The sequence below is a fragment of the Berghia stephanieae genome, chromosome 5, assembly GCF_034508935.2.
Source record: "Berghia stephanieae isolate SIO BIC M18660-M18661 chromosome 5, UCSD_Bste_1.3, whole genome shotgun sequence".
NCBI classification, from domain to species: Eukaryota; Metazoa; Mollusca; class Gastropoda; order Nudibranchia; family Aeolidiidae; genus Berghia; species Berghia stephanieae.
Window position 1 is genome coordinate 15,920,172 of NC_088364.1, and position 14,596 is coordinate 15,934,767.

Genomic DNA, 14,596 nt, shown 5'->3' on the forward strand with positions numbered 1-14,596 from the left:
AACAAAATGTAAAGATAACACAGTCATTTAAGTCAAGAGATAAGAGGCCAGACTTCAACAAGCTGGATATCCTTTGGCATATTAACAATATGTAAAGATAACACAGTCATTTAAGTCATGAGATAAGAGGCCAGACTTCAACAAGCTGGATATCCTTTGGCATATTAACAATATGTAAAGATAACACAGTCATTTAAGTCATGAGATAAGAGGCCAGACTTCAACAAGCTGGATATCCTTTGGCATATTCACAATATGTAAAGATAACACAGTCATTTAAGTCATGAGATAAGAGGCCAGACTTCAACAAGCTGGATATCCTCTGGAATATTAACAATTTATAAAGATAACACAGTCACTGAAGTCATGAGATAAGAGGCCAGACTTCAACAAGCTGGATATCCTCTGGCATACCAACAGATATTATTTGAAATATTTGGTGGCTAAATGCGTTGTTTTTGTTTTCTGCTTTGATATAGTTGTATTGCTTCTTTGACACATGAATATGATTATATTTGAACACAGTCAGATATCTAAATCTATATATGGAAAGGAATTTAAAGGGAGGCCAATGAAACCAATCATCATCTGTTTTCTCTCAAATAGAATGGGTTGACCCCACTCCACATGGCAGCCCAAGGAGACCATCTGGACTGTGCTCGCCTTCTCCTCTACCACAAGGCATCCTTGAATGAGGTGACCATTGACTACCTCACCCCGCTGCATGTGGCTGCCCACTGTGGGAATGTCAAGACGGCCAAACTCTTACTGGACAGAAAATGTGAACCTAATGCAAGGGCCCTGGTGAGTTCGATTGTCCTTGCATAGTTTTATCATTACGGGTGTTGTCAACATCCATTGATATTATTTTTTTCTACTCACCATCACAATAATTTTAATCATCATAATTATTATCATCATTGTGAAACTGTTCTTTTTTTTGTTTATGTTGGGTGAAAGATAGCTTTGTTAAATACTTAACAATAATATCTTCATTTTTCAGAATGGCTTCACCCCCTTGCACATTGCTTGTAAGAAGAATCGCATCAAGGTGGTTGAGCTTCTCCTTAAATATGGAGCTTCAATCGAAAGCAAGACTGAGGTAAAATAATGTAATTCTCTGGTTAAAGACAAATATTCTTTTTTTGGTGAGGGGTTGGGGGGAGGGGATTGATATATTATTCTTTTTTGATTTTTTCCCCCCTTATGTATCTGGGACCCTATTGAATACAAAACTGTAAAAGATTTTATTCCTCAATTGAATACCATGTGGATTATCAAAGGGAATAAAGCCTGGAATAGGATTGTGCCATTTATTTTTCTTTTGGTCATTCCACTATTTCTATTGGTGCCTGAATGACCTAAGCCAATGAAAGCACAAACCTTATTTTGAGTATTGGAGGTCAGTCATAATCGTGGCATTGTTTGATTAAAAAAGAAATAAAAATAAAAGGCTGATGTGAAAGAGAAATTGTGTTTTACTTTGAAAGTGATTAAATGAAGTACGCTGGTAACAGTGGAGCACATTGGTCCTTGTGAAAGCTTTGAAAATGAATCAAACGTGTTACTTTTAGTGATTTATAATTTAGGAAATGACAATCTATTCTCCTATGATTTAAAAATAAATTGTTTTTGTAATCTGTATAATTTAAGAGCATGGTTTTTGAATATTAATCTCAGGGATAGTCCCTCAATAAGCTAATATTTTTGATATTTTTATAATTAATCATATATCATAAATATAATCATCACCATCATTTAAAATTTTGGTATCCTATGTGACCTTATCTGTGTTTCATCTGTTAACTGTCTCCTCATTTAAAATGTTGGTATCCTTTATGACTTTATCTTTGTTTCATCTGTTAACTGTCTCCTCATTTAAAATGTTGGTATCCTATATGACCTTATCTGTGTATCATCTGTTAACTGTCTCCTTATTTTTCTTACCACCCCTTTCAGTCTGGATTGACCCCACTCCATGTGGCATCCTTCATGGGACACATGAACATCGTCATCTACTTGATCCAGCACAATGCCAACCCCAACACAGCTACTGTCCGGGGAGAAACCTCCCTGCATCTGGCCGCTAGAGCCAACCAATCGGACATTATCAGGATTTTGTTGAGGAATGGCGCCTCTGTTGATGCCACAGCTAGGGTGAGTGCAAGTTACAGTCCTGCCACTGATACAAATGCCATCAGTCTATCTGGGAGCCGAATTTGACCAAGTTTAGATTTTGACTTCCAGATTAAAAATTAGAACTTTAAGTTAGAGCTTTTATGTAGCGCAATATCCACTAAATATGCTCAAAGTGTTTTTCAAAGGTTCCCTGACCAACAGCAACATGTAACATGTAGAATGAGACATAACCTTTCTTGAGATAAAAGGTTTAGAGAACAGAGATTTGAAAGATTCCCTGATTTTAAAATTCTTCTATTCCTCTTATCCATTTAGGAACAACAAACCCCACTACACATTGCGGCCCGTCTTGGAAATGTGGACAATGTGGTCCTGCTTCTGCAACACGGTGCCAAAGTGGATGCCACCACCAAGGATAAGTACACACCACTCCACATCGCCGCTAAGGAAGGCCATGAGGAAGTGGCTCAAGTCCTCTTGGAGAATGAAGCCCAGCATGACATCACTACAAAGGTAATAAGAATAATAATTATAATGATGATGACTATGATGATGATGATGATGATGATGATGATGATGATGATGATGATGATGATGATGATGATGATGATGATGATAATAGTAGTAGTAGTAGTAGTAGTAGTAGTAGTAGTAGTAGTAGTAGTAGTAGTAGTAGTAGTAGTAGTAGTCGTCGCAGTAGCAGTAATGAAGATGATGGTGGGCATCTATGGTTCATATCCCTCTTTGTGAAATTAATAGTCACTAACATATATAACAGCCTTTAGAGGTTGAGACTCACTTTTTTAGCTCTCTTGCTCATGTCAATTTGAATATCCGAAAGATTTTAATTTTGCATATTTAGGCAAAGCAGATAGACAAATTTAGGAAAAATGACAAAGTGATCAAAAGTTTAAATTTTGGGAGATAGTCATCCATTAACCTCTTTTCCTCCATTTCCTAACAACAGAAGGGCTTCACCCCCCTGCACATTGCTGCCAAGTATGGTAACATCAAGGTAGCTCGAATGCTGTTGCAGAAAGATGCCAACCCTGACGTTCAGGGCAAGAATGGCCTGACCCCCCTGCACGTGGCCACTCACTACAATCACGCCAATGTGGCCCAGTTGTTGTTGGAGAGCAAGGCTAATCCCCATGCCACAGCCAAGGTTTGTTGAAGATAAATTATTTATCTATTTTTATTCAGTTTGTTTCTTTAACCATCACATGTGAAACTGAGTTGAATGTTAAATCTGAGAAAGATATCTCTCAGATGAACCAGGGACCTCTTCAGAGGGTAATGAGCAATTGTGATTGTTTTGACCAAGAAAAGAAAAAACTAACAAAACATGAGTTTGACAAGATATATAAAACTGATAACTTTGGAAGTGGGTGGGAAGGTTTGTAGATTTGTTTTTGTCAGTCACTGAAGTGGACTACTGTAGTATTCTTACATCTGGTGAATTAATCTACTAATGCATTGTCAAAGAAGTGCTTTCTGGAGGAGTGAATGTAAATTAAGTTAATTAAATGTTACGTTTATTCAGTTTCCTCTTGCCTATTTTATAACCTCTATTTTGCTGCCTGTCAAGGTCTCTGTGGTCTAACCCCCGAATTCTTACTTTTACTTTTCAATTTGAGTTTAAGGGTGGCACGAAAGAAAAAAAAAAAAAGGAAAGACATAAAAAATAAATATTAATAATTTTATTTCATTAATTATTTTTTTATGTTTTGTATTGAATTGACCCACTTGCCAAATAAAATGTGTGACCTTGGAATGTTTATTTTTTGGCTTTATCCATACAGAATGGTTACACGCCACTCCACATTGCAGCCAAGAAGAACCAGATGGAGATTGCCACCATGCTACTTGAATACGGGGCCAAGGCCAATGCCGAATCCAAGAATGGCTTCACTCCCTTGCATTTGGCCGCACAGGAAGGCCATACTGACATTGTGGCTCTGCTGCTGGAGAAAGATGCCAGTGTCAACTCAAAGGCACATGTGAGTTTAAAAAAAAATAAAAAAAAATAGATTTTTTTTCTGCACTTTTTGTGACCTCTTGTATTTTTCTGCTGACATCTGTTTCAAACTATTTTATATTTAATTAAAAAAAAAAGAAATAAAGGGGAAAAAAGAAAACTCAAGACAATCTATAATAGTGAAATGACTGTAAATCACTACCATAGGTAAATACTTTTAAATAGTAAATAGGTAAAAAAAAAAATTTTTTATATTGTATAATCTCATGTTTAAGATGTGTTAGTTGGAGACGTCGAGACCAGTCAAGTAGTCCTTTAGAGCTATTAGATCTATTGGAGCTGGAGTATATCCCGATTTCTGTAGCGTGAAACGGCCAATATCAATAATTGCTTGCTATCCTCTGGCTACAAAGTTAGCTTATCGCAAAGTTGTTTCGGAGATCTACACTGCCGTTACTTTTAAAAACACAGTATATGCAATATTAACCAAATAGCACATACTGTGTTCTTTAATAAAACGGCAGTACATATCTGACTACCCAATCACTTCTGGGTGGACATTGGGGCCAGAAAAAAAAATCTCAACTGCACCTGGGATCGATCATGGTCCCTTTGCATGTGAAGTGAGTGCTCTACCAACTGATCTATTGCAACCCCCATTTAACTAGTTAAAGGCCTTCTTAATTCCTTGATCTTTGAAGTAGTAGTTTTCTTGCCAAAATGAATAATATAAATTATGCTGATTTTTACTTAAGTCTTGATCCCCAATCTCTATTTTCAGAATGGACTAACCCCGATGCATCTGGCTGCCCAAGAAGACAAAGTGGCTGTAGCTGAGATCTTGGTCAAGCACCAGTCAGAGACGGATTCTAGCACCAAGGCAGGCTACACACCATTGCACACTGCTTGCCACTTTGGGCAGATGAACATGGTGCGCTTCTTGCTGACCCACGATGCCTCTGTCAATGCCACTACTAAGGTTTGTAGGACACTTGAGTTTTTGACCCTTATCAGAGTTTTAAAATGAGATAGTGATTTATCTGATGACACCTTGTTTAGTTGTTTGAGATTTTTCCCATCCACAATCAATGACTTTGGGTTTTGGCTATGAAAAATTATTTTAAAATTCATTTTCATCTATGGTAGAGGACTCTATTTTAAGTCTTTATTGTGGAGGACAATGCTGTGCATTGAAATCAGATGGTTCAAACCACCCATCAGAAAACTTAATTATTTTATCCATCTCCATCCTTCTTGATGACAGATTGGACGAAAAAAAGTATAAAACTTCTAACAGGAACACGAAGGTTTGTCAACTGATTTGACATGCCAGTACCCCCCCCCCCCCTCTCTCTCTCTCTCTCTCTCTCTCTCTCTCTCTCTTCTCTCTCTCTCTCTCTCTCTCTCTCTCTCTCTCTCTCTGTGTGTTGTGCGTATCTATGTTGAATGCTTTGATAATTATTGTCTTTTTTTTTTTCTACATCTTCTTGATGCATCACCTTGATCTTCTCTATTGTTCCTGCTTCTCTGTGAGTCGTTCTCTTCTCTCTCTCTTCTCCTATCTGCTTCTTTGTTTCTCTCTTTTTTCATTTTTTCTCTCTCATCTTCTCTCTGTTCTTCTCTGGTTTCTTTCTCTCTCTCTCTCTCTCTCTCTCTCTCTCTCTCTCTCTCTCTCTCTCTCTCTCTCTCTCTCTCTCTCTCTCTCTCTCTCTCTCTCTCTCTCTCTCTCTCTCTCTCTCTCTCTCTCTCTCTCTCTCTCTCTTCCTCTCTCTCTCTCTCTCTCTCTCTCTCTCTCTCTCTCTCTCTCTCTCTCTCTCTTCTCTCTCTCTCTCTCTCTCTCTCTCTCTCTCCTCTCTCTCTCTCTCTCTCTCTCTCTCCTTCTCTCTCTCTCTCCCCTCTCTCTCTCTCTCTCTCTCTCTCTGTGGTGCAGTAATACTATGTGGTGAATGCTTTGATAATTATTAGTCTTTTTTTTTTTTTTGAAACATCCTTTGCGGGTGGTTGGATGGGAGCATCACCCTTGAATCATATACCTATGATGTTCGCATGGGTGTACGATCCGATAGTGATGTCGTTTCTTCTTCTCTTTACTAGCCTATCCTGCTTCTTTGGTTTGTGATTGTATTTTTGACAGGGGATATTTTTTTTCTGTAAATCTTCTGCCTGTTTGTTCTTGGTTATTTATAATTTAGCTTATGATATCTTTAGGTTATGATTTTGATTTACATTTGTACTATTTTTGTTAGATTGCTTGTTTTTTTGTTTCAGCGGTCTCTCATATAACCTCAATTGTGTTGGAAGAGACCTAAAGCAACAAACAAAAAAACAAAAAAACATCCTTTTGAGAAAAGTTTTCCCTCTTGATAAGAATAAGGACAATGACAATTATTTGATTTTTTAAATTCATCCATTCATATTCCTCATCCATTCATATTCCTCATCCATTCATCCATCCATCCATCCATCCATCCAATTGGCCTATCCTTCAAACCATTCTCCTATTTTTTTCTTCAGGTTGGTTACACTCCACTTCACCAAGCCGCTCAGCAAGGTCATGTCCAAGTTGTTTCTCTTCTGCTGAAACACCAAGCCTCTCCTAATGCTGTCACCAATGTAAGTCCTCAAATGCTGCTTGTATTTGATTTAAAGTTGGAATTTCCTATCTTTAATGGTAAAATAACACTCACAATGTTTGATGCATAAAATCAGATAAATTATTGTTTTCAAAATTGTCCCAAAATCCATTAATATATTATATATATATATTATTTATTTATATATATTTAATCAAGCATCATATTCTTTGTATATATATATATATATGTTATATACATTTCTTAAAATTCCATGTTTAAACTTGCAGCTGTATCAAGCTATTAAGTATGCACACCTGTGTGGGGTTCCTGACCTCCCATAATGGGCAGGATGGCACTTACTGTGTTTTCTATCCCCTTATATCCGTTTTCCAATTTGCTTTCTGTATTTGTCTTGGAATGAGATTACTTGGTTTTGCTCTGGTCAGGGCGGCCGCAATGCTTGGCCGGGAGGGAAACAGTCAAATGCATAGTTTTTTGTTTTGGGATATGATATTTTTTTTCCTTCTTAAATCATCCCTCTTTTGTATTGTTATATTTGTTATGTTGAATGTATATTGTAAGCATTTGAGTGTATTCCTCTTAGTGGGATCTTGTGCTGGTGTCTGGGTGACACATTTAAGTAATCTCAAACTAAGTACATTGATAGTGTGCTCTTGGAATCTACATCTGTTCCCTATTTGAACTATTCCCCTTTGTCTTACTTTTTCCTCAAGTCCTTTTAATTTTACATCTAGAATCTTTTCTTTATCCAATTTCCTTCCTTTTTACGGCGCTGATATGACCTAATTGTGCTGCAAGCACCGTAAAATCCTTAAAAAACAAACTAAACAAACAAGTATACAACAACCACTGTACAAGGTATATGATGTAACCTTATTTTTTTGGGTAAATTATCATGGGCCAACGGCATAATATGGTAGTGAATAGCTAATAATAGTTTACTCATAAAGCACTGACCGGGGTTGGGTGGGGACACTGGGGATTTTTCTAAAACCTCTTATTTTTATTTGGATTCTATTAGAGGTGTATAGCATGTTGTGATTTCGTTGTTAGGTCAACGTGGCTGCTTACATTCACTTTTTGGTGAATAAAATACTTGACATTATTTTGAGACATATCTTATCTGGGCAAAGAAAAGACATATTAGATTTGAAGAAACATACACATAATATAAGCAATAAACGTTATGTTGTATTTTAATTGTAAAAGTTTTAAAGAGGGTAATTGAACAGTAATCTTTAGGCGGAGTGGATATTGTTCAAGATTAGAGATTGTTTTCTAGTAGCCTTTGCTTTTGGAAAAGTTCACTTCACATTATGGAAAAATCTTTAATTACACACTTCTAATTCAATTTCAATAATAGAGTGGACCTAGGATTTAATGTTTGGATCTAATGATATTTAAAATTCAATGAGTAAAGTTAATAACTCTTTTTCTTTCCCCCAAAACAACCAATAGTATTGGTACATTGCTTTCAAAGAGATCTCTGTTATGCCCAGGCCTTTGGTTCAAGAAATCTTACTATATCAAAATTCCTGCTGATCAAAACAAAAACTGGTATTGATAGAAAGATGTTTAAATGTTTCCACAGAATGGTCAGACTCCTTTGGCCATTGCTCAAAAGCTTGGCTACATTTCGGTTGTTGAAATTCTGAAACCAGTCACGGAAATCCAGACTACACTTCCTGTCTCTGAGGATAAATACAAAGTTGTCTCCCCTGAGACTATGCAGGAGACTTTCATCTCAGACTCTGAGGATGAAGGAGGTAAAAAATTTTACTTGCTCTTTGATAAATATTGTAGATCAAAATGTTTTTTGTACATGCATTGTTAATTAATTTTATGTATTTAAAGAAATATATATTTTCATACTTTATGCTTTAGTGCTAATCAAACCACTAAAATATAGTTATAACTGATTTTATCATTGCTTTCTGCATTCATACGAAATTACATTATCTAAATTTTCACAGTTATAATACAAGCTACAAATTTGCCACACATTACACGTCTTATCTGCTTTTATTTATATTCAGTTCATTGATTTGATATCACTTCAGCTGTTGATTCCTGGCAATGGAACGTTTCTGTAGTGACCTCTTGTATAACTACATTCCTCTGTTTATTAGAAATAATTTCATCTCCTTGCCTACTAGAAAGCTCAGATATGATCAGCTGGCTAAGATATTGTTACTCTTTTTCTTTACCATTTTTTAAATAAATATTTTATTTAAAAATGGGTGAAAACAGTAAAACAAAATGAAGAATAAAAAAAAAGTGTATTTGATAGTGCATTGTGTGGTTAAAAATGTGCGAATTATTCCAGCTCCTACTGTCTCTCCAACCATTCTTTTGGTATGTTGATTGTATTATTTGAATAGTATGAAATGCAGTATCAATAAGCATGGCTTTCAAAAAGATATTCTTCTGGAAATAACAGATGCCATATTATCTCAACGATGTGTAGCTTATTAGATTTTGAAACATGTCACCACGACCGTTCATGTCATTTGTCAAAGTTTGCAAATATGGGATTATTAATATAACCCAAAGAAAAAAAAAAATAAAAAAAAATACAATAATAGAAATAAATAAATGAAACATGCAAAGTGAGGCTCAGACTCATTTTTTCCAAATTACAGAACAATGCTTCATCCATCTTCTCATTGGAAAGGAAATGAAAGTTTTTAGGATTGAAAATGAAGGACTGATGTTGTGTTTTTCGCCGCATTGTCCCTTGTCAATATGATAAAAGTACTAAACATGAATTCTCTTCAGCTGTGTCTTTACAGTTTTCATTCTCAGTTTCCACCATCCTTGATATATTCTATATTTCTGTTCTAGTCTAAACCTAGTCTTATCCTATGTTATTATATTTCTACTCAATGTCATTTTTTTTCCTCATTGCATGACTCATTAAAAAAAAACCTCTAAAAAAACAGCAGTTTCGTTTGAAAGTCAGTCTGTGATACTCATGCAGGACAGAGATATATGTGGACAAATTCTCATCCAAACTGAAAATTCAAGACGAATCATTCTCCGTTTTGTTTTTTTTGTCTCAGAGTTTGAATCTGTTGTTCCTTTTAAATATTAAAAAAAATATGTTCCACCATAATTTTATTCTTTTCCTAATTTATGTAATATTTACCACATTCATGATGACAAAAAAATGATCAAATATTAATGTGTCCTTATTTCATCCATGTCATTTGTATTTTACCTCTCTCCACCACTATCAACGGTGCCTGCTGCCCCCCCACAAACCCTACATAAAAAGGTAGTTATATTGGTTCCCACCACAGGAGTTTTACCTCCTTGGGGACTTTCGGCAGTTTCAACAACAGCACTTTCGGAGGTAACCCACCCTAAACCACCCTTCTCCCCTGTCCCTCTCAGCACAGAGAAGTTACCAGGGACCCCCCCCCCCCCCCCCTTCATTATCCCCAAATTGCACCCCCTCCCCATCCAGTACAAACCCCATGGCTAGCATTTCAAATACACAAGTTTTAGCATAACAATTTACCACCACCTACATTTTATTTTGTCAGACTTGCTTAGCGTAACAAAAATCCTTAAATCTTGACATTTCTATGAAGTTTCACAGCAATAATTTTTAACAATGATTTAATTTACCAAAATTAATGAATTATACATTTATTTCCTCTTTCTCACTAAACCAATTTTAAAAAAAAATCATCTAAGCAGGTCTGTTTAATTTGAAAAGCCATACTTAAATTAGTCTCACCTTTACCCTCTCACTCTTGTTTTTACAATGGTATTATTAGCCCTTTCTATGTTGGTGGTGGTTACTGTTTGTTTCAGGGTTACGGAGTACACTCTTACTGTCCATATGATTTTGTAATTTTTACTTTTGACGAATCATAGATATCCAGTGAAATTCTGTATGTAGTATTTTAAATATCACGAGAAAGGCAGGAATGGTGAGCATTTACAAAGCAAAGAAGAGAAGAAGAAAAAAATAAAAAGAAAGAAGTGAAATGTAATTAGAATAAAATTGGAAAGCTTAATAACCATTAATGTGGCCCAACATTACTTTAAAATATTGGTGGTTGAAACAATTAGACTTTTGTTACAATAGGACCAAAATAATAATTTTTTTAGAGTTTGTAATCGATAAATTTTTATATTGACAATTTTTTTTTTTCACATTCCACAATTTCCACAAATTGCTTTGCTTGTTTAAAAATCAATCAACTTTGTAGAATGATACTGAAAGAAATAAAAGAGAGAAATAAGGTGTAACTATCTTTTAAAACCCATTATGACAAGAATATATATATTTATATATTTTTAAAAAAAAATATTTATATTGATGTTCAATAACTCTTAAGTAAGGACAACACAAGTGGCGAAAATATATTTTGAATGTATACCAATGAATTCATACCTTTATTCTATTATTAGTTATATCATCCATCACCCATTGCCTTTTGCATAAAAGAAAAGGAATATAATGTTCCAGCAAGAGCTGCTTCGTGCCATTGTTTGCTGTGTTGCACCTCGTGATAAAGGGAAACTGGATCTTTAACCCCCCTCCCTTTAAACATTTTTTTTTTTTTATTATGAAAATAAAGAGATAACAAAAATTATTACTTTTTGAATGAATAGTCTCATATTTAAAGTATATGGAAAAAGTTGTATGTTCTACTGTTATTTTTAATCATTGTTTTTAAATGTCTAATGTATTTGACGTAGTGTAGTAAAATTGTAATAAAACCACCTAACAACTATTAACAATATTCCATAATCACAAATTTTTGTTTCCATTTCATTCTGTCAAGGAAAAATAACTTATAGAAAGGAAATATTCTGCTGTTGTTGTTGTATAAATACAGTTTTCCTTTGCATGGGAATCTTACCAAATGAATATCTCAGACTAAATATCTCCAGCATCTTCTTTTATTTCTCCTACCAAACCCTAATTGCCTGAGATACAATTTTTGATTGCTAAACCCGTCTCTTAGGGAACCTGAGCTTGAGTGCCTCGCCGTACGAGAGACATTACCTGACAGATGACTGGAGCAGGTCGCCTCGTCGTGCGAGACGGAAACTCAGGAGAGGTAACTCTCCAAGCACTCCCATTGTACACAAGCAGACTTGGCATCACATATTTTAATGCTTTTTTTCCTTCTACTACTACATGTACTACCAGTCTTAGTAATCCATTTAGTATACAGTTATGCTTGTTGACAGTTTTTCTGGCTTTCTATTAATTTATTAACACTACATGCTGAAAATTCTTTACTGTAGTCAAGGTACCAATTAGACTGGTGGGTTTTGGCACCAGTGGTTTCTTTGTCATTAATATCGTATGTTGCTCTTTCTAGATGTATGTTTTTGAGATAGTGTTGTCACTACCACAGTGTGATTGTTGAAAGTGAAACCAATATCAAAGTTTTCCAATGACTCTGTCTTGAAATTCTTAAATACAGTTATCTCCTCCTTCACTGAGTTATTTTAGTAATTGTGTGAATGCAGTTAATATTTGAATTTTTCTCTTCTTCTTTTCTTAACTTTCCCTTCATCTGTCTCTACTTAGGAAATGGATTGATTGTTCTCTAGTTGTCACCAGGATAATAATATGCCTGACCAGCTCCTCAAAGTGCGCTTTTTTACTTCCTTGACAATTTAAAAACTCTAACCATGGAAATATATTTCCTTTTGTAGTAACAGCCTTGGTTTTTTGGGTACTGTCCTGTAAATAAACAATCGCTTTTTTATGGATGTAAATTTTTACTTACAAGAGAACTGAAGAATTTTTTGACATTTCTTGGTGTGACTAATGGTGGTGGTAACTCACATAACTAGTGCAGATGTTTAACAAAATAGCTCAAGTTTCAAGTGTTCATAGTTGTTGCAAAAGATCTTTTTTTTTCTATTATTGATTCCCATCTAATCCTAAAGCTAATTCGGCTGACTGTCTCTTTGTCAGGAGTTTGCATGTGTACGGATAGCTAGAAAATACTACTATATACATATAAATGAAAATTGCATTGCTAACAGTTATGCTCCCTCCACCAACCCCCTTTCAAAACCTTTTCTCGTTGTGCCATACCTGAATTACAAAAACTAACAAATCATCAAATGTATGCGTTGTAACATACCCCGTGAATTACCTCAAGTGCATGTTGCATTAATCGTGCCCATGATTAAATCTTAAATTGTAGACGGTCAATTGAGTTTCCTTGTTTTTCAGTTACTGGTGAATTTGCAGGCATGGAAGGTACATGATAAAAATTACAAGGACAATAATTTGACAATGTTTACTTTTTCAGATCTCTTCTGATATAATTTGATCAAGAGCAGATTCATCTTTTTCTTCTCCTCCCTGCATTATATTGGTTCACAATTGAGAAACAGCAGTTTCATCATTTTATCTTATGTTTACTATATTGTATACAAAAATTAATATTTTTTTTTTTTATGGCACTTCCCCCCTCATCCCTCCTTCCCTCTTCCCCCCCATCTTTGCTTCTCATATCTCTCTGCCGGGAATTTGCTTTCACCTTTTGCCATAGCCGATGACTTCCTTCCTCAATCCCCCATCTTTGGCAAACCAATCTCGGAGCAACATGTTTATCTCCCTTACTATGAGGGCCAGAAGGTTCACAAGAGTAAGTCAGTTCTTTCTGATTGATGGATCGATGGATGTATTGAAGTCTGCTTGCCTGATGCCACCTCCCTCCCCTCCCATTCCATCAATATTGTATCTGAATGGATTGCTGTTCAATGTCATTGTTGCTATCATTGGTGTTTTTCTGTGTTGACGCTGGTTGTATTTTTATCACCAACCTTGGTTCAATTTCAATCCCCAGTCTCTCTGTTCATTCTAACTTCCTTTTTATCAATCAAGGTTTATATATTCATATAACATATGCATAAGAAGTGCATGAGTTTATAGTCCTTTCTTGATCCTTATTTTGAGCTTAACTCACATTTCATCATTCTGTGTCCAACCACTTCTGAATTCTGGAAGAATCCTCCCTTGTTTTACTGATTAGATTCTACCGAGAAATAGGGTCATTCTGAGATATATTTTTTCTTATATAAGATCAAGGGAAGATGTCTGGTAAATCTTTCATAGATTGCAAATAATTATCTGTATGAATTACTGAATGAATGAAAATGATTTGCTTCATTCATGATTCCATAATCAATTATATATAGGAATGGACCTATTTTAAGATGACAGATTAGATTCATATGAAAATATCGACTTTTGTTTCTATAAGAATGCCTACCTCAATTTTGTCTTCCCACTTCACCTTATTAAATTAACCAACCACTTTGTGTGTCGTTTTTTGTTTTTTTGGTTAAGTTTTACTGTTAATAATTTTTTAAAATTTTGTATTGTATTTTTTTAAAACCGCACATATGAATGCCACATGTTATAACATGCACCTACTCTTGATTGTATAATGATGGTGTCGTAGTTTGTACCTGTCGTAATTTACCATATTGACTGCCCAGTCAGTCAACTAACTACTCACCTCAGTGTTAGGTGTGTTGGTCCTATTCCAGCATGCCCTTCCTCAAACTCACCATTACGTTAAATTGTTTACATTATAATAATAATAATAATGATAATGATAATAATAATAATAATAATAATAATAATAATAATAATAATAATAATAATATTAATAATAATAATTTACTTTTTTTCATTTTATGTATTGAAGAAACAACAACAACAATACAAACACACAACAGACCACACGCACATGCACACGTACAGGCACACAAATTGGAGGACTTGTAGTATTACTAATGGGTGGTTTTATTATTTGTATCCCATGATATCTCTTTTTCTTTCTTTTTGATTTTTTTTCTACTAATTTTAGCTATTTAGTTTTGGTTG

The 14,596-nt window shown here is 35.0% G+C and overlaps 1 protein-coding gene across 50 annotated transcripts in view; it reads left to right on the top strand.

Moving 5' to 3' along the window:
* Positions 1 to 14,596, top strand: part of LOC144972476 (uncharacterized) — a 309,958-nt gene that overhangs the window by 119,735 nt on the left and 175,627 nt on the right. For 15 of the 50 annotated variants that reach the window (XM_078913721.1, XM_078913700.1, XM_078913702.1 and 12 more), the window contains 10 exons: positions 607 to 804; positions 1,004 to 1,102; positions 1,960 to 2,157; positions 2,455 to 2,652; positions 3,107 to 3,304; positions 3,942 to 4,139; positions 4,899 to 5,096; positions 6,632 to 6,730; positions 8,306 to 8,480; positions 13,254 to 13,349. In XM_078913721.1, the coding sequence (XP_078769847.1) occupies positions 607 to 804; positions 1,004 to 1,102; positions 1,960 to 2,157; positions 2,455 to 2,652; positions 3,107 to 3,304; positions 3,942 to 4,139; positions 4,899 to 5,096; positions 6,632 to 6,730; positions 8,306 to 8,480; positions 13,254 to 13,349 (1,657 nt within the window). Of the gene's footprint in view, positions 1 to 606; positions 805 to 1,003; positions 1,103 to 1,959; positions 2,158 to 2,454; positions 2,653 to 3,106; positions 3,305 to 3,941; positions 4,140 to 4,898; positions 5,097 to 6,631; positions 6,731 to 8,305; positions 8,481 to 9,991; positions 10,070 to 11,699; positions 11,796 to 13,253; positions 13,350 to 14,596 lie in introns of all 50 variants that reach the window. The other 35 variants (XM_078913724.1, XM_078913693.1, XM_078913710.1 and 32 more) reach the window with 3 other exon arrangements.